We start from the raw sequence: 22439 nt of genomic DNA, 5'->3' as shown, positions 1-22439 counted from the left end.
TGTTGTTAGCAACCCCCCCTTCCCCACACTGGGCTGGAACTGGTGTAGGGAGCCTTACTGTGGCAAACTTTGATTTTCATCTTCATCCTGTTGCATGCAGATTTCCTCCCTCTTTCTTTGTCTGGTGATGCGTTATTCAGATCAAGGGGACCTTTCATCTCTGATCAAGGCCAAGAGGCAAAAGCCTGAGAAAATTAAAAACAAGGTAGCAAAGAATGTTTTTATTTAATAAACATGTATAATACAAATAGTAATAATCGTGGGAGATTAGCAGCCAAACCTAAAAAGTGCATATTCTTGCTGGTTAGCATTAGAAGGGGCTAGGTCCACAGAGCTTTGTATCTGATAGGCAGATACTGTGTGGTGTCATTTTCTCCTGAAGAGGAAGGAGCATATAGTACTTCTGTTCCTATCTCTCTTCCTTGGACCAGCCACAAGGGCAGGCATTTCCTTTGTTTGCTCCAGTCCCAGGCACATGCCTAAGACTGCTTATACTGAATATATAGTTTGCCTGCATAGTTTTTACAGCTACTGATTATTCCTGCCTGGGTAGTTAAGTACACAAACCCCTTGTGGGCATTAACCACAGGAACAGTTGAGAGAATGTCCACTTCTGCGACCTGGTTCTGGGTGTTGTCACTCGCAGGCTCAGCCTACTCTTGGCATGTTTCACGGCAAATCTATGTTGAGGTAAGGCATGATAGCATAATCAGAAAACAGGAGGTGGACAAATGTTGCTATGGAAGGAAGAGCATTACTGTATTCCCATTGTCAAGGGCCAACAGGAGGGAGAGAATTTCTCAAGACTTTAACATGGCATGACAGCAAACTTTTCTCCTGTGTATTATGTCCTCATCATTTCATATATTTCTTTCCATAGGTGATTAAAATGTTTCTGGGGCAGATGGTGGATGCTTTAGTTTACATCCACAAACAAACCATTTTTCACAGGTGAGGTGTCAGTTTTTCAAAATATTGTTTTGTTATTTATCTACAGTAGTTTGTAGTGCAAAACTGAAATATACTCAGAGTCCTGCAGTGATTTTATGCTCTTTATTGCAGCTTGTAAAACAGTGATTGAATTCCCCCCAAACCTCAGGCTTTTATATACATTATTTACACAATGAGTCCTGTCTGATTGGCTGATTCTGCTTCCCTCCTGGAGCCTGATTGGTCTTCTCCTGCAGGCCAAGCAATTGTTGCATTCTATGATCCTACCAGCCTATTGTTCTAGGATCCAAGCTTAGTACATAACAAAAGCCTACGGTCTTTTAACAAACTCTTAACATGGCTGCAACTCTGTTTCAACATGCTGTAAAAACAACTCTGATGTGTTTCAGAAACCTCAAACCATCCAACATCCTTTTAGACAACAAGGCATCTTTCGTGCTTGGTGATTTCAGCACGGAAACCCTCATGAATGATGAGATGAAATGGAAGATTAGGGTGGAAGAAGGTAGCAATGTTTTGTTATCTTTTCAGCAGCCTTGTTCTTCAGAAAGACTATGGGGGTTTTGAAAATATAAGGTCAAAGAGAAAATATTTCCTTATGACATGACATTGTTGGCATCTAGAAGAACGTTAAAGTATATGTAGTTTAGTAATGGTAGTTTGACATGTATGTGGAGTGGTCCACACTATACATTTAAAGTGCAATACTTCCCCCAATGAACCTTGGGAATTGTAGTTCACAGAGCTGCAATTCCCAACACCTAAATTAGAATTTCCCAAAATTCTTTGGGGGAAGCCACATGCTTTAAATGTACATCAAATGTATGGTGTGGATGGTTAGTGAGTCTCAGTGCAATAGACATGTGCTCATATTGTCAGAACATACTCACATCCAGTACGTTACAATGGGTTGTATCCAGTTTTAATCCTATTCAGAGGAAAGTCGTTGAAATTAACTGAAATGACCAACTTATTAATTTAAATGGGTCTATTCTGAGACTTGAAGGAAGTTCCAACAACATATATAGAGGGCCACACTTCCTATCCCTGTTTTAAGCTGTTCTGTCACCTCATGTGAAGCAACATGTTAGGTTGTCCTCTTTTACCAGGACACATTCTCTTTATCAAAGGTATGTAAAATGAGAGTTGTCATAGGGATCCATAGTGAAAAGTCAGCAGATGAGTCCTCTTTTTTGCCCTTCAAAATATGGCAACCCTAAGTTACAGTGACATTATTATTATTACCTGTCCCTTCACAAGCAAGGTTTTAACGATATAAAGGTCAGCATTAAAGACCATTAAAACAAATTGCAGTTAAAGGAATAGGGTGGGTCCTGAAAATACACATGTTAGGTGTCAAAAGGTCAGAGTACAGAGGCTCATGTTCACCATTCCCTGAAAGCTTTATAATGAGCATGGCAAATAAATCTCTGTGGGGAGGGAGTTTCACAACCTAGGGGACTGCTCTTCTAGGCCAACACCACCCCACATTTATGAGGACTACCAAGAGGGTCCCCCGCTTTACTGATTTTAGTACCCAGGAGCAGTGCTTTTTTCTGGGGGACACATACCCCCAAACATTTTGTGAATCGTAAGTTTGGCCTCATTGAGGGGCAGTATTTCAATATGAGTAGGAAAATGAGAGTACCCCAAAACATTTTTAGGGGGGGGAAGCACTGCCCAGGAAGGACTAGTAGGGAAGGAGGCAGTCTTCCAAATATTTGGGGCCTAAACACTACCAGGGCTTTAAACACTACCATGGGCACCTTAAATAAGGCCCAGAAACAAACTGACAGACCTCCACAGTGCCCCATGCAAACTTAATGGTATCCTTAGAATGTTTTGCGGGTTCTTTTACAATTAAGGTGTAGTAATGGTTCTCTGAATGTGGAAAGCTTGAAAACAACTATCTTTATTTATTTCGTTGCATTTATAGGCCAGCTTTTTGTCCAAGGAACACAACATGGGGTACATGGTTCTCCCCCTCCTCATTTAATCCCCACAACAACCCTGGAAGGTAGATTAGGCTGAGAGGCAGTGACTGGCCAAGGGTCAGCTGGGGAGCTTTATGGCCGAGTGGGGATCTATCTATCATGTTCTAGTCTGGCACTCTAACTACCATGCCACACTGGCTCTTCAGTTTATTAAATGTATGAATTGTCTTTTATAAACATCTCAAGGTGATTTACAAACATATCACAAAAACGGTACAAAGCAGAGACTGAGGATAGGTTTAAAAATTGAACAAAATTAACATTAACACATAAAGCACAGACCTCCCCCCTCCCCATCTAGCTAGAAAACATTTACAAAACAAAAATTTGTATTCAGTTGCCTTCTGATGGAATATTGTTCTACCTCCAAAGAGATGTTACTCTTGGTTACAAAGGAAAAGTTACAAGGGATAAAAATAAACAAATAAATCACACCCCTGGCTTTTCTTCCAACAGATCCTCCTTTCAAATCCTGGATGGCTCCAGAGGCACTCAAATTTTCTTTCAGTGACAAATCTGACATCTGGTCTCTTGGCTGTATTCTTCTCGACATGATCTCCTGCGTGAAAGTACATTTCCCCTTTAACCGTACTGTGAAGGTGTTCAGAGTTGGCTCTTGAGAGAGATAGTTACATTAAATACACACTGCATGCGGTTTTCAGTGACTGATATTCAGAAACCTAACAACAGTATACTGTATATATAAGAGTTATCGTCAACTGGTATCCAGAAGCATGCTGCCTCCAACATTGGAGATGCCTACGATAGATATAGATATCAATTGTACCTCCCTCTGTTATGTATATGATAATAGATATATTGTGCTAAATGATTAGATTTGGTAAATAATAGGATTCGATTATAACTTGTATGTTATAACTGGGATATATTATAAGACGGTCTCAGTGTGTATTAGAATGGGTTAATGTAACAGGTTTGAGGTGTTTAATTAGCATATATGTGTAAACACATAAATATAAGGCCTTGAGAATGTAATCAAGATCCATGTGTATTGGAATATGTGTGTGGCCTTACATATGAGCATTATCAATTAGCATTTGAAAATTCAATTAACCTAGGTAAACATCCTAAGTGTGTACTAGCCATTAATCCTAGTATAGGGGCTCAGGTGGCACTGTGTTCTAAACCACTGAGCCTCTTGAGCTTGCTGATCCAGAAGGTCAGCAGTTCAAATCCCTGACAGGGTGAGCTCCTGTTGCTCTGTCCCAGCTCCTGCCAACCTAGCAGTTCAAAAGCATACCAGTGCAAGTAGTTAAATAGATATTGCTGCAGCAGGAAGGTAAATGGTGTTTCCGTGTGCTCTGGTTTCCATCAAGGTGTCATGTGCCAGAAGTGGTTTAGTCATGCTGGCCACATGACCCAGAAAGTTGTCTGTGGACAAACGCTGGCTCCTCGGCCTGAAAGCGAGATGAGCATTGCAACACCATAGTCACCTTTGACTGAACTTAACTATTCAGGGGTCCTTTACCTTTTACCTTAATCCTAGTCAATCAACAAGTGTTGATGAGGTCAAAGCATCAAAAGAACTGAATATTAGAATACAAATGAATAAAGGGGGCTTAATTTCGGAAACAGCAGAATTAGGGGAGATAGTACCAGGAAGTAGAGAAGAAAGTATGCTTGTATGTGCCCTGCAGAGCAAAAAAGATGTTGATGATGCTGCCATTAGGATAAGCTGGCACTGCATCTTGGGGTGCTGTTGCTGTGGACCCCTCTGTTGAAGGCTAGAGGTTACACTCATATATCTTAAAACTCTACTGCCTCTGCCATTTCTGAACTTCCAACGGACACATGACCCTGGATGAGTTTCTGGAACCCTTGGATGTGTGTATGTATAGAGCTTGGAGGTACTTCCACTGTCAGGCAGTATGCTTCTGAACGAGGGGGTGGCACTTACTGCAGGGCCTGCAGCGCGCCCGAGCCACATGTCTCTTCTGGGAGCGACACAGTGACTCGGGTGCCTGCAGGCCATCTGTTCTGCCTGAAACGGCAGTGTGGGGCTTGCATCTGCCCACCATCTCCCCCTCAGGCTTCCACCCTACAGCTGAGGATGAGGCAGTGGCGAGGTTCCGCGCAGTGCGCCCTGCCCCGGCTCACCTTGCCCCCATGGGTGGCTCACCTCACCCCCGGATGCAATGCACGCGTGCTGCCCTGGGCACCTGAGTGGCTAGCTTTGCCACTGCTTCTGAATACCAGTTGCTGGAAACCACAGGAAGGAAGAGTGTTGCACTCGTGTCTGGCTTGTAGGCCTCCCATGGGAGCATCTGGTTGGCCACTGAGAGAAGAGGATGCTGGACTAGATGGGCCACTAGCCTGACCGAGCAGATTCTTCTTATCACTCAAGCCTTCACAATATTGAATTGAGCACCTCAGCATGCTGGTTACTCATCTTGGGTGTGGAAAAGGGGAAACCATTGGACATTTCACTACAAACTTCAGTTCTGATAAGTGAAAGTTAACTACTTTTGATTATCATGGGAGAAACAGGCCCTTGTTTCCTTCTCACCTTGAAGCAAATTTTACTTAAAAGTGCTTAGCATGGGCTGGATCATGCCTTTCTGGTGCCAGTGGCATAGCTTCCTGCTAAGTAGCTCTGGCAGCTGTAGTCCTGCAAGCAAATTAAGGTGCTCTTAGGGCAGGCATGTCTAAAGTCCGTTTTGGGGGCCTAATCTTGCCTGCCGTTCAGTTTAATCCGCCCCTATGGCAGTTTATTTCCTGGGGTAAAATCCTAAAGAAAGCTCAACAACTTCAACCCTAAAAACAGCTCAACAACTTCAACCCTAAAAAAGTTCAACAAATCTGGGGTAAAATCATAAAAAGCTCAACAAATCTGGCCCTCTTTGAAAAAAGTTTGGACACCACTTAGGGTATGTCTTTACAGGTAGTGTAACCCTCCTGTGGACCTATTTCTTTCTGTACTTTAGTGATAAACCAGAAGTGAAAGAAAGCAGAACCTTTAGAAGCAATAAAAATGTTCAAAGGCTTTGCCAGTTGGCAAGGTCACTTCCATCATTTGAATTAGGAACAACCCATGCTCACTTTCGATATTCCTCCTCTGGTGTATGAAGAGTTAGGGGGTCTGCGGATGAAGGCTGGTCTATTAAGGCAAGTGGAACACTGCCCTACCTCCTCGCTGCCTTCAGCCAACCCCCTTCTACCTGCCTTCCTTCCTACTTGCAACCAATGCAAAGGACAGCTCTGGCTGCCAGTAGCCTCCTCAAGTCTCAGTTCTGCCATTCTAGAACTAATGTCATTGGTTCTGGCTCCACTAATAATATAAGTGTGAGTGCCTTCTGCTCCAACAGTCCCCATGGGCACCAACCAGCACTCACACATATTATTATTGGTTACATTTTTGTCCCACTGTTCCTCCCAAAGATGCTCAGAACAGCAGCTATACTATAAACCACTCTGCTACAATGAGTCTGTAAAGAAAAAACATGCGCAGATTTTGTTATGTGCTCTTTTTGTGTATTTGCATGAGTTTCTTTTTAGGTGAAAGATCCAGTTTCATTGCTGCGTAACATTAAGGAGAATAGCAGTCACCTGGAAGAAGCCCTAATAACTATAAAGCAGGTGGATACACCTTTGTCTTCTCTTTTGCAAATGATGCTGAAGATTGATCCAACAATGAGGCCCACATCAGGGTCAGTCCTGGGTTTGTTTTCTCCCTTGCTCCACCCAGTAACCCATACAATGCATTTAAAGGACATTTATACCACTTTAGTAGTCACAGCTTCCTTCAAAGAATCCTTGGAATTGTAGTTTACCCCTCCTACAACAATGCCCTTTACTCTTAACAAACTACAGTTCTCAGGATTCTTTGGGAAAGCCATGGGCTTTAAATGGACTTTAAAAAAATGTGTGGTGTGGATTTAACTCTATTGAAGTTACTGTCATTGTTCACTGAAAGAGACGGTAGTTGGTTAAACTTAATGGTTTATGCACAATCTCAAAGGGGATTCAGGATCCCTCAAAATGAATGCCCAACTTTAACAAATAAACCCTCCCCTTTATTTTGCTTATTTTACATTTCTAACTCACTTTTCAGCCCAAATTAGACCCTCAACACAATGTACATATTTTAAACTAAACTAATTGATTCCCCACTCCATTTCTCTTGCTACTTTAGGGAGCTGACTGACAATGCATTTATCAGAGAATGCCTGATTCTTGCTGGGTCACCCTTAGTAAAGGTGAAGAAACCTCTGCCTCCAGGATTACTGGACTTAATACTCAACGGTGGGATCCCAACTATTCTAGGTAATGCTGGAAAAGCAGCTCTGAAACAGAGGCTTGTAGCTTTCTTGGGAATATGAAAAAATGTAATATATGAGGGGGACACAGGTGGCGGTATGGGTTAAACCACAGAGCCTAGGGCTTGCTGATCAGAAGGTCGGCGGTTCGAATCCCCACGACGGGGTGAGCTCCCGTTGCTCGGTCCCAGCTCCTGCCAACCTAGCAGTTCGAAAGCACGTCAAAAGTGCAAGTAGATAAATAGGTACCGCTCCAGCGGGAAGGTAAACGGCGTTTCCGTGCGCTGCTCTGGTTCACCAGAAGCGGCTTTGTCATGCTGGCCACATGACCCGGAAGCTTTATGCCGGCTTCCTCGGCCAGTAATGCGAGATGAGCGCCGCAACCCCAGAGACAGACACGACTGGACCTAATGGTCAGGGGTCCCTTTATCTTTACCTTAATATATAAGGGGGTGTTTGTCGTGGGCTGCATTTGACTCTCAAATTCATCCCCACTTCCAAACACAGTCCCTATCTTATTGTTGCCTTGAACCCCTTCTTCTTTACATCCAATGACAGAAACATGCAGATAATCTGAAACCATTAAAACCCCACATAATCCTTTTGTTTTAGGCAGATGGGTTAGTGAGAGAAAATGTTCTGCATTCAAGGTATCCACAAGCTGTCTCGTAAGGGTGTGGCTAAACTAAGGCTTAATCCAGGGATTTGCAGTTGATACTTCATGCCCTTAAATGCAATGGGTTTGTATCCAGTGTTAGTCATACTCTGAGAGTAGGCATACTGAAACTGGGGGCATGTATTCCCAGTAAAGTGTGTAGGAAGACTGTGGACATATAGTTGCATCCAACTGTGTTCTACTCAGAGTTGGACCCATGAAATAAATAATCCTAAATTCATTGTGACATTAATTTTAATGGATCTACTTTGAGTAGGATTAATATTGGACAAGCCATGGGTATGATATGCTGCTATTATCAGAAAACATTAACCCATGCACATTGATAGGCATTTATTAGGGTATTTGAAGAACAATGAGCTGTATCCAATGCTAGTGCTACCAGTCATACAGCTAATTTAGGTCCATTAATTTCAGTGATTCTCCTCTGAGTAGGATTAGCACAGAATACAATTCTGTGTATATTCTCTCTTTCTCTCTCTCTCTCTCTCTCTCTCTGTCTCTGTCTCTGTCTCTGTGTGTGTGTGTGTGAGAGAGAGAGAGAGAGAGAGATTTCACAGAAAGGTGTTACTGTTTTGTCTCTTGCAGAATTCATGCTGTCTTACCAGGACATAGAGGAAGCTCAAGAAAAGAGCATTGAGCGTCTAACTGTCCTCTTGAAAGAAGGAAAGGGTACGCTTTGACTGTGCTGCTGTCTCTCATTGGATACTCATAAACTGATGCACGGGGTTCCATGAGGATAAGGAGCATGAGTCAGAGTGGGATAGCAGAGTGATGGAATCCTTCCCAAAGAGAGTGCAAATGTGGAGATTTCTCCTGCCTGCCCCTGCTATACTTGTAATATAGGCATTAACAGTGCTATTTTTGTAGAAAAAGGTGCTGGAACTCACCATGAACACCTCCCTCATTCTCATTCCAGTGAGTTCCAGCTGAAAAAAGCCCTGGGCATGTTACTTCTGTTTGGAGGGGGATGTTCAGAGCCAAACTGGATGGGAAAGGCTTATCTTGGTCATAAGAGTGGGGCATCGTGCTAGTTGCATGTGCCATAGCTCCTACCAGTGGGGTGGGATTTGCTGCATTTCCAGCAACATTTCAAGGACTGGGAAAGAACCATGAGTGATTAAGGAGATCAGCTACATTAGAGGTGGGGAAGTTTTGAACTGTAGGTGGCCACTTTCCTCCCAAACAGGGCCGTCTTAAAGGGATCGGCCGCCGTGGCGCAACGATCCCTCAGCGCCCCCGGCGTGCCACCTCTCTGCCCGCCTCCCTCCCGCACTGGCCGCCCCTTGGGAGGGGGGGTGGGCGAGCGGGGGATGAGGGGCGTGGCGCTGGAGCGGTGCGGGGCTTTGCACGCCCTTCCCAGCGCTGCAGCTGGGGTTCCGGAGGGCGGGCGGCTTGCAGCCGGCACGCAAACACCCGCCCACCCATGGGGGCGGGGGCGGGTTGGGGAGGGGGCGCCCGGTATGCACGCCGGCTCGTGGGGGCGCCCCTGGGGGGCCCAGCGCCCTGGGGGGCCCGGCGCCCTGGCGCCCTGGGCCTCCCAGGCCCTATGACGAGACGGCCCTGCTCCCAAACCACACCCATGCCCCATACCTGATGCCATATGTGACATGGGGGGGAGGAAAAGACGCGTCTGGATTGGCTGTGTGATCAGGAACTTCATTGTACAGCCAATCTATACAGAAAACAGATTTGAAGTCACCATCCTGGTTAGACTTGGCTGGATTGGCTGTGCATCAATGTTCCCCATGGGGTAACTCAGTCATATAGTCAGTTCCTTCAGAAAGCAGCTTTGCCAGCCTTATGCAGCTGCTATGTGGTACCTTGTAAGTTCTGCAGCCACGCTAATAGTCACTGCATGCCTGTCAACTAAGCCTGCTCCTAGACCCCAGAGATTCCATACGGCAAAGTGGCAACCCCTAATGAAGAAGTGCTGTAGGCCTTCATCCTCTGTGCACATATCTGCATTTCCCAGCGTCCATGCCAAGAAAATTAAAAAAAAATTAAACTATAAAGGAAGAGCAGTAACAGATTAAAAAAATAATAATAACTGCTGTTTCTTCCCCACAGCCAATCTAAAAGTCTTCTTTGGATTAATGGAGCTTGTTACCTCTGCAATGAAGAATCACATTGATTCTCCTGAGGTACAGTTAGCTGGATATTCTTTGCTGCTTGAGTTCACTAGCAGAGGTAAGAGCAATGTTTGAGTTCCTTACCAATTATTCTTTGATTTGATTTGATTTGATTTATATACTACCCTATACTTGGAGGTCTCAAATTATTGGCAAAGTGTCTTGCTGTTCTTATCATCTTCTTTCACCTAAGTTGAATTTACTTTAATCTACTTCTTACCATGTTCTTTGACCTCTTTTTTTAGGTGTTAGATGTTGACTTGCCCCAAAGCTACAAAGTGGCTCTTCTGATTTGTGTCTCTTTAATGGAAAAGTTTAAGTGCTCATCTGCCAGACACCTCAGCTTTCACTATGGTTAACATTGGCTATGGTTTAGTATTATGTGTGAACCAGGCCAGAGACTGTTCCTGAATCTAGTCTTGTGTCTATGTAGCAAGAGATGTTCTCTTTGCAGTGGAGGCTGGCCCATTGTGACAAATGGAGCAGTGCACCACCAACTTCAATCTGCCTTCAGCTAGCCCCCACCTGCCTTTCCTTCTTCTGATATGCCCCAGGGGGTGGCCCTGTCTGACAGCAACTTCCTTCTTAGTCTGAGTGTTGCCCTTTTCTTTATTTAACAAAACATACATACTGTTTGATTATAATAAGTGGTTTATAAGAAATTACCAAATTCAGCATGGAGGCAGATGGAATGAGTTGACTGCTTGTCATTGGCCCTGGCTCCCCCTATTGTTGGCCTCCTTGCCTTACACCTTGTCCTAATAGGCACCAGTCACCATCACTCTTTTATTGGCAACTTTGTGATGAGATGTTGGAATGAGCATCTAAAGCAACTGATGCCTCCTTGCTTTATGTTCTGCTTTTGGCAGTCATGAGGCAGAACCTGAATGTTGAATTCCTAGCCTCTGAAAACATACTCGATTGCCTGTTAGCCTCCATGAGAACTCATTTCAACAACGAAGAGTTGATCTGGATGATTTGCACATTGTTCATGATGATGTCAACTAATGGTGGGTACAAAAGACCAGATGCTGTCCTAGTTCAAAGCGGTATCCTGTTTAACACTGTAACTCTGCTTTTACTCCATAAAGCATTGGTGAGCTTGGTCCTGGATCCTGGTAAATAATGGAATAATGGTTGCACTCACACTATATATTTAAAGCACATTTACAGGACTTTTAACAGTCATGGCTTCCCCCCAAAGAATCCTTGGAATTTTAGTTTGCCTTGGTCCGTATACCTGAAGGAGCGTCTCCACCCCAATCATTCTGCCTGGACACTGAGGTCCAGTGCTGAGGGCCTTCTGTTGGTTCCCTCACTGAAAGAAGACAAGTTACAGGAAACCAGGCAGAGGGCCTTCTCGGGAGTGGTACCTGCCCTGTGGAATGCCCTCCCACCAGATGTCAAAGAGAACAACATCTACCAGACTTTTAGAAGACATCTGAAGGCAGCCCTGTTTAGGGAAGCTTTTAATGTTTGATGGATTACTGTATTTTAATATTTTGTTGGAAGCTGTCCAGAGTGGCTGGGGAAATCCAGCCAGATGGGCGGGGTATAAATAATAAATTATTGTTATTATTATCATTATCATCATCATCATCCATGTTGGGCAAAATATTTCTGCATTGCAGGGGTTTGGACTAAATGATCCTTGTGGTCCCTTCCAACTCTACAATTCTGTGATTTTGTAAAGAGTTCTACTTCCCAGGATCCTTTTTGGGAAGTCCTGTGCTTTAAATATATGGTGTGTATATGATCAGTGTTTGCTGACAAAGCCCAGGATAGCAACATGTGTTATTTCACTCATTACAAAATGTAGACACAGCCAGCCCTGCTATGTTTGGGGACCCTCTTGCTCAGGGGACCTGAGCTGCTTTCTCAAAGTCTGCCTTGATGGTAACATTGAGAAGGCAGCTTTTTTTTGTTTTAGGGATGAACAGCTAGTGGCTTAAGGGATGAACAGCTAGAGGACTCTCACTTGAGCCAAGAAAGAGGCAAAGGGCATTTTAAAGTACTCCACACCCCTGTGTAAACAGCAACAGATGCTTAGGGCTTGGAACATGCTTCTGCTTTCCCCACCACTTTCTACTGGTAAAACACACTCTTTACTGCTGAATCGGAGCAAACGTCAATTGGCTTTTCTGTGGATTGATGTTTGCTCTGATTCAGTAGTAAAGAGCGGGTTTTCCTGATGAAAGTGGTGGGGCAAATTGAAAACCACTTGGACCCATTCCTAGAAAGCACACTGGTCTGACCTGTGGAAGTATGGACAGGCCCTTAGTTGGAAATCTCAGCTGCACATACGATATGTCTAGAGTGAGGAACCTTTTTTTAGCCTGAGGGCTGCTTTGCCTTCTGGGGGCCATATACTGGTGGCAGATGCTGTGAACAGGGGCAGCATTTCTACACAAACACACAAACGTTTCTCCAGCTTTCATCCAAGCATGCTAGAAGCATTATCAGAGTTCCAAGGGCACATTCCAGCCAGACAAAAATACTCAGGGAGGGTGCAACGCAGGGCTGGTGAGGGGTGTGGCCTGGGGAGAACCCCAGGGGCCAAATAGAAATGCTTGGAGGGCCGCATCTGCACCACAGGCCTGAGGCTCCCCACCCCTGCCTTATGTGAGGCAAGATACAGACCAATGAGAGTCAGTAGCTGTGATGCTTCTATGGAGGACTCTGCCAAAGCCCCCATTTCTCTTCATACTGGGGAAAGAAAGCCAAATAACTTAACTTGCCTGGGTAATGGACTGGATGAGAGCCAATAAGCTGAAGCTCAATCCAGATAAGACTGAGGCATAGTGGGTGGTTCACTAGATCAGATGAATCAGAGGTTGCCTGCTCTTGATCATGTTACATTGCCTCTGAAGGAACTGGTACACAGCTTGGGAGTACTTCTGAATATGTTGGTTGATGCTCAGGTGGTCTCGATGGTACAGAATTCCTTCCATTAGCTTTGGCAGGTGACCCAGCTGTGCCCCTGTCTAGACAGGGATAGCTTAACTTCTGTCGCCTGTGTCTGGTAAACTTTAGGTTAGATTACTGCAATGTGTTGTATGTAGGGCTGCCTCTGAAGACAGTTCAGAAAGTTTAGCTGGTGCAGAATTCAGCAGCCAGCTTGCTCACCAGGGCAAGACAGTTTGAGCCAATCCTGCCCTATCTGCACTGTCTGCTATTCAGTTTCCAGATCCAATTCAAAGCATTGGCTTGACCTAAAATGCCTCAAATGACTTAGAATTGCAATTATCTCAAGGACCACCTCTCCCCATATGAACTGACCCAGAACCTGTGATTATCATCTATGGTGCTTCTTCATGTGCCCCTTTGTGTGCCCCTACAAGAGGTATGGAGGGTGGCAACATGAGAACAGGCTTTTTCTGTGATAGCTCACCATTTGTGGAATGCTCTCCACAGGGAGGCTAGTCTGGTGCCTTTGTTATATAACTTTAGATGCCAGGCAAAAACATTCCTTTTCCTCCCAGGCCTTTTAAAATGTGACCATCTAAACGGGGAGGGTATATGTTTTGTTTGTTAATACAGTATATTATGTATTTTTGTGTTTTATATTGTAAACTGCCCTATGATCCTCAGATGAACGGCGGTATAGAAATTAAAATTAAAATAAATAAATATAAATTAACTGGCATTTTCGCTTCCATGGAACTGAGTCAATGGATAGAGATATTACTTGGTCTTGAACCTTCCTCTATTCAAATTCCAGTCTCAGAAAAAAGGTGTGTGTATAAAGTTATTGGGTGTTAGCAATTTAAAAAATATAACTAGGTCAGGCACTCCCAAGCTGTGGCCAATTCATTCAGATAGTCCTCCATATGCTTGTGGATTTGTGGTTGAAGGCAGAAGAGGGCACATCCATCACATTCAGTATTCATGTTTATTTTTAATTGCATTTTAATTGCCATTTTTATTTCTTAGCACTGTGTTTTATTGTATTGCAATTTGAATTTTATGGTATACAATTAAAATGCAATAGATAATAAATTAAAGGAAGTAATAAACACCATACAGCATCTAGCATGTACAGCAGCATTATAGTGGCCACTATAGACAGAAATTCATTAAGTAATCCACTAAGCTCCTGCACAATTTTCAAGTGTTCTATGGGGATAAAGAAAGGTTTGGGAACTGCTGAAGTAGATAGAACAGGAAAAGGCGGAAAGCCTTATGTTATGGTCAAATAACATTAGGATCTATTTCTTTTGTTATGTTTTTAAAACACTCACATTTCATGCTGTCATCAATTCGCTGAGTGCAAAAAATAACTTTGTGCAGTTACAGCCACTGTCCATTAAAATGCTTTCCCCTTTGCTTCTCAGAAGTTGCGGCTCAGACCCTGAGGAAAGTTGGTGTCTTCTCAGACATCCTGACCATTCTGGATAACTATGCCCAGAACAAAGAGATCTGCCTTGCTTGCTGTGGGGTTATTTGGAGTCTGGTAATACATGGTAGGTATGTGTATGTGCAACACGTGTTGGCTTCTGCAGTTGGGAAAAACGCTTCCTAAATTTGTTGACTTGCTCAGATCTCTCTGGCAGAAAATGTTGGTGGTCATAACTTGTGTGCCCTGAGTAAAAGCAGAAGCAAGGGAGCAGATCTGCTTAAAGGGCTTTTCTTGGGCCTTTGTTGCACCTGACTCTTTCATTTTCAAGGCTCCCCTCCTTTTTTATATAAAAAAAAACTTGCTCTGTTTTTCATCTGCTCATTCTAATCCATTGCCTAAATTACATTGGGTTTTCAAGTAAATATGGAAAGATAGGGTGTGTTTAAACATATTTTTCTTATTATTTATTTATTGGGTTTATATATTTATTTATACAAATATTTGTATACCATCGTGTCATTAAAAAAGTGCATTACAGCAGTAAAAATATAAAACTATACAATAAGAACCATAAAAAGTTAAAAACAGACATCAGTTAACCATTGTTGAAGGATATATTCTTAATTGCCTGCCTAGGCCTGGTGTAATACAAACATTTTCAGCAGGTGTTTAAAAATTGAAACACAAGGCACCTGCTGAATCTCTATTGTCACAGAATATTCTACAGAATTGGCCCAGTGACACTATAGGCTTGGTTTCTTGTTGTCCCCCCGTTGTTGAGGCTCATTTGGCAATCATTGATGCCCCTGCAGATCATCCCAGTGATCAAGCTGAGATTGAAGGGTTCAGGCGACTCCTGAGGTACCATAGGCCTAATTTGTTCAGGTCTTTGTAAATTAATACAAGAACATTGAACCTAGCTCAGTATTAAGTGGCCAGTTTAAACATTATAGATAACGAAGACTGATGGTATCCATTCACGCCAGCTGAGAGCTGATGGCATGTGTGCTCCCTGGCCTGGGTTCCCTTGGTTCTGCCTTCCCTCAGTGCACACAGGTCTTTAACAGCCCCAAGCTTACTTATTCACTTCATTTTACTGTTGCCCACCCAAGAGCTTTAGGGAAGGAGTATGCTGTAAAAGCCAGTCACCTAGCTGCTATCTCATACGGTATTGCCTTCTTCTGTTGATGCAGCAACCAACGTGGCTGAAAGCCCCCTGAAGTATGCTATTGAGATTGTGTCTATAGTCCTTCACATGCACCTTGAGGATGTGGAAGTGGCTGAGGCGGCATGCTGTGCTTTCTGGGCTCTTTCTCTCCACGGTGAGCTTCCAAGATCTGCTTCATCCAAAGTGGTGGGACAGAGGAGCTTAACTTCCCCCATCTGGGCATGGTGGGTATTATTTCAAAGTACAGCTTACAAGCACGCTTCTCAACCAAGATTGGCAATGATGGGCAACTTGCTCCGCATGATTGATCTTCCCCACCAGTGCCCATATCCAAGGCAGCGCTAATTAGCTAGACCCAAAAAAGGCCTCCATAGACACACACACATATCCATGCAAAACAGGACTTCCGGCGGCGACGCCATCGCCGGGTGGTCGAAGGCTGCTTCGGGTCCGAAGCGCCTTGTCCATCCCGGGGGTTAGGAGCCGCGCTACCGCAGCGCGCGGCTCCGGTTGGGGTGCGGGAAGAGCGTCCCGCACCCTGGGCTCCCCGGCTGCGCCCGCGGAGGCTCTGAACCCTTCCCTTGCCCCCCCTGTAAAGGGGGAGTGGGGGTGAAGGGCAAACGGAGCCGGGCTTCGGGGACATGCCCCAACCGGGATGCAAATGCGGCGACAGAGCCCGCGGTGAGCGTCCAAGTTCTACCTGTGAAGAATGGAGCTAAAAGAACCCGGTGTTCGTGAGTAAAGAATTTGATTAGAAATCGTGCTTTTGGAACGATCCGGGGGGAAGGAGAATGGCAGCCTGCCCTCCCTCCCTTCGAGCTCAAGAATCTAACCAATTTGAGCGATTGCTGCTACAGAACTGGTTACAATGTATTTAGAATTGACACAGGAGACTGGCAAACTTTTCTTTTGGGAAGTTAACTAGAGGAAAATATCTCCTTTTAAAGTTGCGGTATTTGCGCTCCAGTTCAGGAAAATGGCGATGAACAAAGAGGGGAGTAGAAATATGACACCCGCCTCCTCCTCCTCTGCCAGTATGCTGGGTTTTGTCCTTGAACTGGCACTGAACTCTGGACTAACGGACGAACAGAGACTCACTGCCTTGAAGGTGGAACTGCTTTATAGAAAAGTCAAAGCCTTGTGTGGGGGTCTGAAATGGAACCAATTGCCCACAGAGGAGGCTAACAAAACTTTTGATACTTTGGAAGAAAGCCTTGCCAAAGAGCTGAGAGGATGGATGCAAAGATGGAGTGAAATGAATGAGCTACTTCGGAGAAGAAATTCGCCTTTTGGGGGTGGCAGCCCCAAGGCGACGTTAAGATTTCGTATATCCAGTCCCCGAGGTGTGAGCTCGGGGGCCAGGGACAGAGAATTAAGGTATCTACAAGAAGAAAAGGAATGTTACAAAGAACCGAAGAAGCTGAGAGATGATGAGAGGGACACCTCTGAACTCGCGGCAAGGAGAGGTTTGGACTGTGCCTGGATCTGTGGACGCTTGGAGAGGGAAGAGATATGGAAGTTCAGTGCTGATGCCATCAGGAGAAGAATAATGGACAGAGGGGGTGTGGGGTGAAGCATTAAGTAAAACTTTAAGTAGCCTGATATGGTAAATTGAAATCGGAGGGTGAATACTGTCAACAACACTTTGTTATATTTTTTATTTGAACATGAAAGGAGATATTTCAAGTTTTTACGTTACTAGCAGCAACCTTAAGGATAGAAGAGATAGATTAGATGCGAATGATTTGCGAAGATCTATGAGGTGGAGTATAAGCAAAGTGAATTTAAGTGGATTAAGTTTATGGATTTAGAAGATTAAATGGTGAGGTATTATTATGATGATGCATTTTTAGTAAATGTTGAAGATATAATTGAATGTAATTATACAATTGAAGTTAATGTTTTTTGTTGTAGGAGAAATGGTTATAAAATAGATCAAGGATACAAACTCGAAGGTGAAAAGGCAGGGGAAGTCAAAAGTCAAGATATGGAATTAGAAAATTTTTTTTCTTCTAGAAGGATGCAATAAGAAAGCTTGACATTGTTTGTATTTGTTTTATCTGTTTTGCATTTGTTTAATTGTAGGTGTGGGTGTGGGTATATGTTTGTTATAGAAAAATGCCAATAAATTCTTATAAAAAAAAAAAAAAGCAAAACAGCTGTGCATTCTAAAGCACACTCCAGAAGAATCTCCAATGTGGAGTAATTCCACAATGATTGCTTAAATATTCGTCAGCAGATGATCAATGGAGAAAGAATTATCTCCTGCTGCTAGAAGCTTTAAAATTTAAGGAGCAAAGTCATATTGTACATTCCCATTCTCTGATTATTTCATGTAGACCAGGAACAACATAACCTAACAGTTCTTCACCCATCTTTGGAGCAAAGTTGGGGGTGGGGAGTCATCAAAATGGCATTTGCTTAACCAGATTCCTCCCCCCTTTCCTTGCCAGGTTGTATAGATGAAGTTAATTATGAACCCTATTCCTTGCTTATCCTGGAGGCTCTCCGGAAACATCCTGGAAGGCCAGTGCTGGCAAAAAACGCCTGTCTGGCATTGGCAAGCCTCTTGAGGACATCTGGTAATAGTCTATATAATGGCTTGGACAACATTGTGGCCAGCACTACTTGGCACATTGTGGAATCCTATGAGCTGCTGTGCAAGTCGCTGCTCCAGTGCAGTGATTCAGAATAATGCAATTGAACCACACAGGACTTTCCATGAGTGAGATGTGGATAGGGTTGACATAGTTGTTGCCAGTAGATGTTTTGGAAAGATTTGGAAATGGCTTAAAGGGGTTTGGCATTTCGCCCTGAGATGTTGACAAAGAACATACAACTAGGTAAAAGACAGAGGTGCAAAGGCTCATTTACAGCTGACTGGTTACTGTGTTATTGATTACATGAACATAAAGCCGAACTTTTGCAGGCATCCAAACTTGGGATGGTCTAGGTTAAATTATATTTTACACATCAGATGGCGGGCTTTGTTTATGGTGCATTTTTAATATATACCTAGATATTTATTTATTGCTAGGGAGGGGTGTAATTTTAAAACAACCAATTAATGAAAATAATCAGTGGTCGCACACAATCATTGCCAAGCCATCAAATGCTACCAGTAACTATTTCTTAAGGCACCCAGAGGAACACAAGCCAGTGCTAATAGATGCAGAGCATGGCAAGGTTGTGCCTGAGCACTCCCAAGTCAGAGTGGTTCAGCTTTCACCACAGTGCAGGTGGGCAACAGATTGTTTGCAGAAGAAGACTGGTGGTGGTCTGATTAACAAACTGTCTCCCTTTTTCCAGAGTTGTGTGGTTTCCGGTTCATAGTAACCGATGAGAAGGGCAACGGGATTGTCCTGCTCAAAGACTGCTATGAGCTCCACCGTGAGGACCCTGAAGTTGTGGAAAACATTTGCATGTTGATTAACGAGATGTTTAAATATGGCAAGTCTGTCTTCTTTGAAATCTCAGCTTGTGTGCTCTGCAAACCAATAAGGGGGTGGGGAGAAGGATCTGGGCCTTGGGAAGCAAAGACTTTCAAGGTAGCCTTGAGCAAGTGAAAATGGTTAATGAATTACCAACCTCCCTCACAAGCAAACCCAATGAGGAATTTTTACTCCAAGCCTTGAGGGTTGGAGTGCACTAGAAATCTAAAACACTAAGGGTTGTATCAAATGTAGCACCCAGTCTCTGGGTTATATTCAACTAAGTTTTACTTAGTGAGTGGACCCTCTGAAATCGATGGACCCAAGTAATTGTTTATTACTTTCAATGGACCTACTCTGAGCAGGACTAGCATTGGATACAACCCAGTTAGTGGTGTATGTGTTCCACAGGCAAAATGTTTTGTGCCAGTGGAACATTATTGGGCAATAGATTGCACAAGGCTACAGCAAGCTGCTTACACAATTTGCTGTATAACAAGCTTCCACTAGCGCAGCTGTTGCAGCTTCCAGTCAGGCTACTGGGGTCTATATAGCTCTGTATTGTCCACACTGTCAGAAGCACTCCATGACTTCAGACAGCAGTCTCTCCCAGCCCTACCAGGAGATGGCAGTAAGGATTCAACTTGGCATGTTCTGCATGCAGAGCAGATTCTCTATTACTTAGCTATGGCACTTTACCCACTACACGTCTGATATCATAGGATGCGACCATTGTTGAAAAAGGTCAAACAACAGGCAGGGAAATTAATTAGTAATGCTCACTGCATAACAAGGGTTGATTCTTCCCTTTCTTTGAAATACAGAGGAAATAGTTTTGGAGATGGTTTCCCAGCACATTACTGAGATGCTGACTGAAATGAAGAACCGGTTTACATCTAGTCTGGTAAGCAAGGGTGCTAGAGCTTACAGTGGACAACCTTGACGCTTCAGTAAGAAGCCCTGCCTTTTCTATAGCTACTTAGAAGGGATAATAGAATAGCATCTGGCCTACAACAAAGCCACTGGGCTAAAAATAATAAACTGAAAAGATTGGATTTGTTGCCTTCTGTTCCTCAGCTGTTTAAAGTCAACATCTTATAGGACTGACTCCAGGGCTTGGGCATGTTGTGCACCTGCTAAGGCTCACATTCCTTCAGGAGGGCTTACCTTTTTACCTGTAAAGCCTGCTGAATAGTGTATTTTGCTTATTTTTGAAAACTGGGGGACTTAGTAAACAGGAAGCTACAGTTAATACCATTGATATCCATCAAAACTCTGTATTGTCCATACTGATTTGGCAGTGGCTCTTCAGGTTTCAGGCAGGGGGGTCTCTCCCAGCCCCACCTGGAAATGCTGGGATTGAACCTGGGGCCCTCTGCATTCAAAGCAAGGTGGTCTACTTATATGGCTTTGGCCCAGTACCTGACAGATCTTAACTCCCCTTATGAACCTGCCTAGGTGCTAAGAAGGCGAGCACCTTCTCTTGGTCTTATCAACTTCAGCAGCATGGCTAGTGGTGACATGATATTCACACATTGTGGAATTCCCTCCCAAGAGGTTAGAGTGGCTCCCTTTTTTATCCCTCCACTGGCAAATTAAGAAATTTCTATTCAGACAGACCTTTGCAAACACAGGCACAGACGATGCTGATTGCTGGGCTGCTGTCTGGGCAAACATAATTTAATTGCTGCTTCTACACGTTTTGATGTATTTTAGCTATGGTTTTTAAGTAGTTTTTTTTATTAACTTTGCATTTTATAATCCCAACTTGGGAGAAAGGCGGGAGATAAAATCATTAAACACCACTGAGCCATGGGCCCATCCCTAAATGGTCAAAGAGCTGTGTAGAAATATAACAAAACAGTAGTAAGCCCAGGGAGTTCTTCACTTGCCTTCTCTAAGCATGTCAAGCAGCAAGAGAAGAGAAAGGAAATACAGCAGCATCTTGCCTTATGCTACATCACTGAATGGCTTCATGGATTGGGTCCAGGAGAAAACAAGTGAAGGAATTAGAGTGTCAGGAACAAACAGGGTACCACTGAGGTCTTAAGCATATCGAGCCCTGTTGTGCAAAGCTCCCTCTGGCACACACACACGTTTCCCAGAGTTTTTTAGGGATGATGGTGCTGCTAGCAGGGCTGGAGGAGGCGGGTAGTGGCTGGAAGGCAGCTCCTCTGGCGGGGAAGAGGCAGAGGCTGGATGCAGCACCTCCCGGCTCAGCTGGCATGGCAGAGTTGGGTGAGGGCGGTGAGCTGATGCCGGAAGGCACCGCACCCAGCCTCCGCCTCTTCCCTGGCGCCCTCCAGAACTTGGCGCCCCACGCCACTAGCCTCTATGGGTAAAACGCCCCGGCATATCTTTTTTTTTTTTAAGATACATTTTAAAACACCCTGTATTTAAAGAACTACAGTGCCACTTTAAACAGCCCTGGCTTTTCCCAAAGAATCCTGGCAACTGTAGCTGGTTAAGGGTGCTGAGAGTTGTTAGGATATTCCTATTGTCCTTTCAGAGGGACTGACTGTTGAACCACTCTGAGAGAGTAAAAGGGGACTCATAACTTGCAGCACACTTAACTAACTGCATTTGCCAGGATTCTTTGGGGGAAGCCATGACTATTTAAAGTGGTGCCATTGTGCTTTAGATGCTGGGTACAAATGTGGCCTTTGATTCAGTACTTCAATATTGCATTCATTAGTTTTCATTGTCAAGCTTTAAAGGAATACAGCATACATCTGAAAGAGTCTAGGAGGATTTGCATAAAAAAGGAGCTACCTTAATGAAAAGAAGTTTAAAAACCGAAACAAAAACTGACACCTGAAACTTCCTTATTTCCCCAACCAGGAAATAGTTGCTCTAGCAGAAAAGGCACTCTTTAAACTGCAGGAAAAAGGTAAATGATATCAAAACACAAATGTCAGCTCTTTATTTTGAGAGATCTGAATCTTCAGAAGTATTCTTTAAAGCATGTATCTTTTACCCCTACCTGCAGGGCTCCTTGCCTGAAATGATACAAGTCTCACTCTAGAAGATTGATTCTTTGCACTATTTGTAAGTCAGCAACAGCATTCAAGGAACCTGCCATATTTCAGGGAAATCTTAAACCTTCTATACACTTGTTTTACAAAACAGTCAATAAATTTGAATACCTGATGAGAATATGTGGTCCTTCAGTTTGGTAGTCAATGCTATTTAAAAAATTAGGAAATCCAATCAAGGGATCTACTTTGTCCCTTGTCTGTGGTGTTGCAGAGGTATTCAGCTTCAGATGCAGATATTTAACTAATCCAATGAATTTTGGGGATTTTTGCTGATCCATATACTGTATTTTACTTGCTCTTGAAACTCACCCCTTTCAAAAGCAGCTTGCCATACACAGTGGAGAACGCTGCTATTCGAAGAGTGAAAAATCATGCCTAAAGCTCCCCTTTCTGCCTGCAGAACTAGTTCTCTGGATGCTGGTGACCTGAAAGG

General features: G+C 43.8%; 1 protein-coding gene across 1 annotated transcript; it reads left to right on the top strand.

Annotated features, from left to right (window-relative positions):
* The first annotated feature begins 858 nt into the window (after positions 1-858).
* Positions 859-22115, top strand: STKLD1 (serine/threonine kinase like domain containing 1). Its single transcript, XM_033137431.1, has 15 exons — positions 859-951; positions 1341-1456; positions 3402-3514; positions 6462-6613; positions 7099-7229; positions 8487-8570; positions 9969-10088; positions 10900-11040; positions 14365-14493; positions 15563-15691; positions 17991-18119; positions 18847-18987; positions 19793-19872; positions 21810-21858; positions 21958-22115. The coding sequence occupies exons 1-15, from the start codon at positions 890-892 to the stop codon at positions 21969-21971; spliced, it is 1590 nt and encodes a 529-aa protein (XP_032993322.1). The 5' UTR covers positions 859-889; the 3' UTR covers positions 21972-22115.
* The last annotated feature ends 324 nt before the right edge of the window (positions 22116-22439 follow it).

The sequence above is a fragment of the Lacerta agilis genome, chromosome Z (assembly GCF_009819535.1).
Source record: "Lacerta agilis isolate rLacAgi1 chromosome Z, rLacAgi1.pri, whole genome shotgun sequence".
NCBI classification, from domain to species: domain Eukaryota; kingdom Metazoa; phylum Chordata; class Lepidosauria; order Squamata; family Lacertidae; genus Lacerta; species Lacerta agilis.
The sequence above is the reverse complement of the archived record's forward strand: the minus strand, read 5'-3'. Positions and strand labels throughout refer to the sequence as shown.

What these genes read in the sequence shown, in the direction of transcription:
- STKLD1 (XM_033137431.1), top strand. Translation starts at nt 890, where the DNA reads ATGTTTCTGGGGCAGATGGTGGATGCTTTAGTTTACATCCACAAACAA. An exon ending in GAAGATTAGGGTGGAAGAAG is followed by an intron (nt 1,457 to 3,401) that starts GTAGCAATGTTT and finishes TTCTTCCAACAG; the next exon opens with ATCCTCCTTTCAAATCCTGG. An exon ending in CTGGGCTCTTTCTCTCCACG is followed by an intron (nt 15,692 to 17,990) that starts GTGAGCTTCCAA and finishes TTTCCTTGCCAG; the next exon opens with GTTGTATAGATGAAGTTAAT.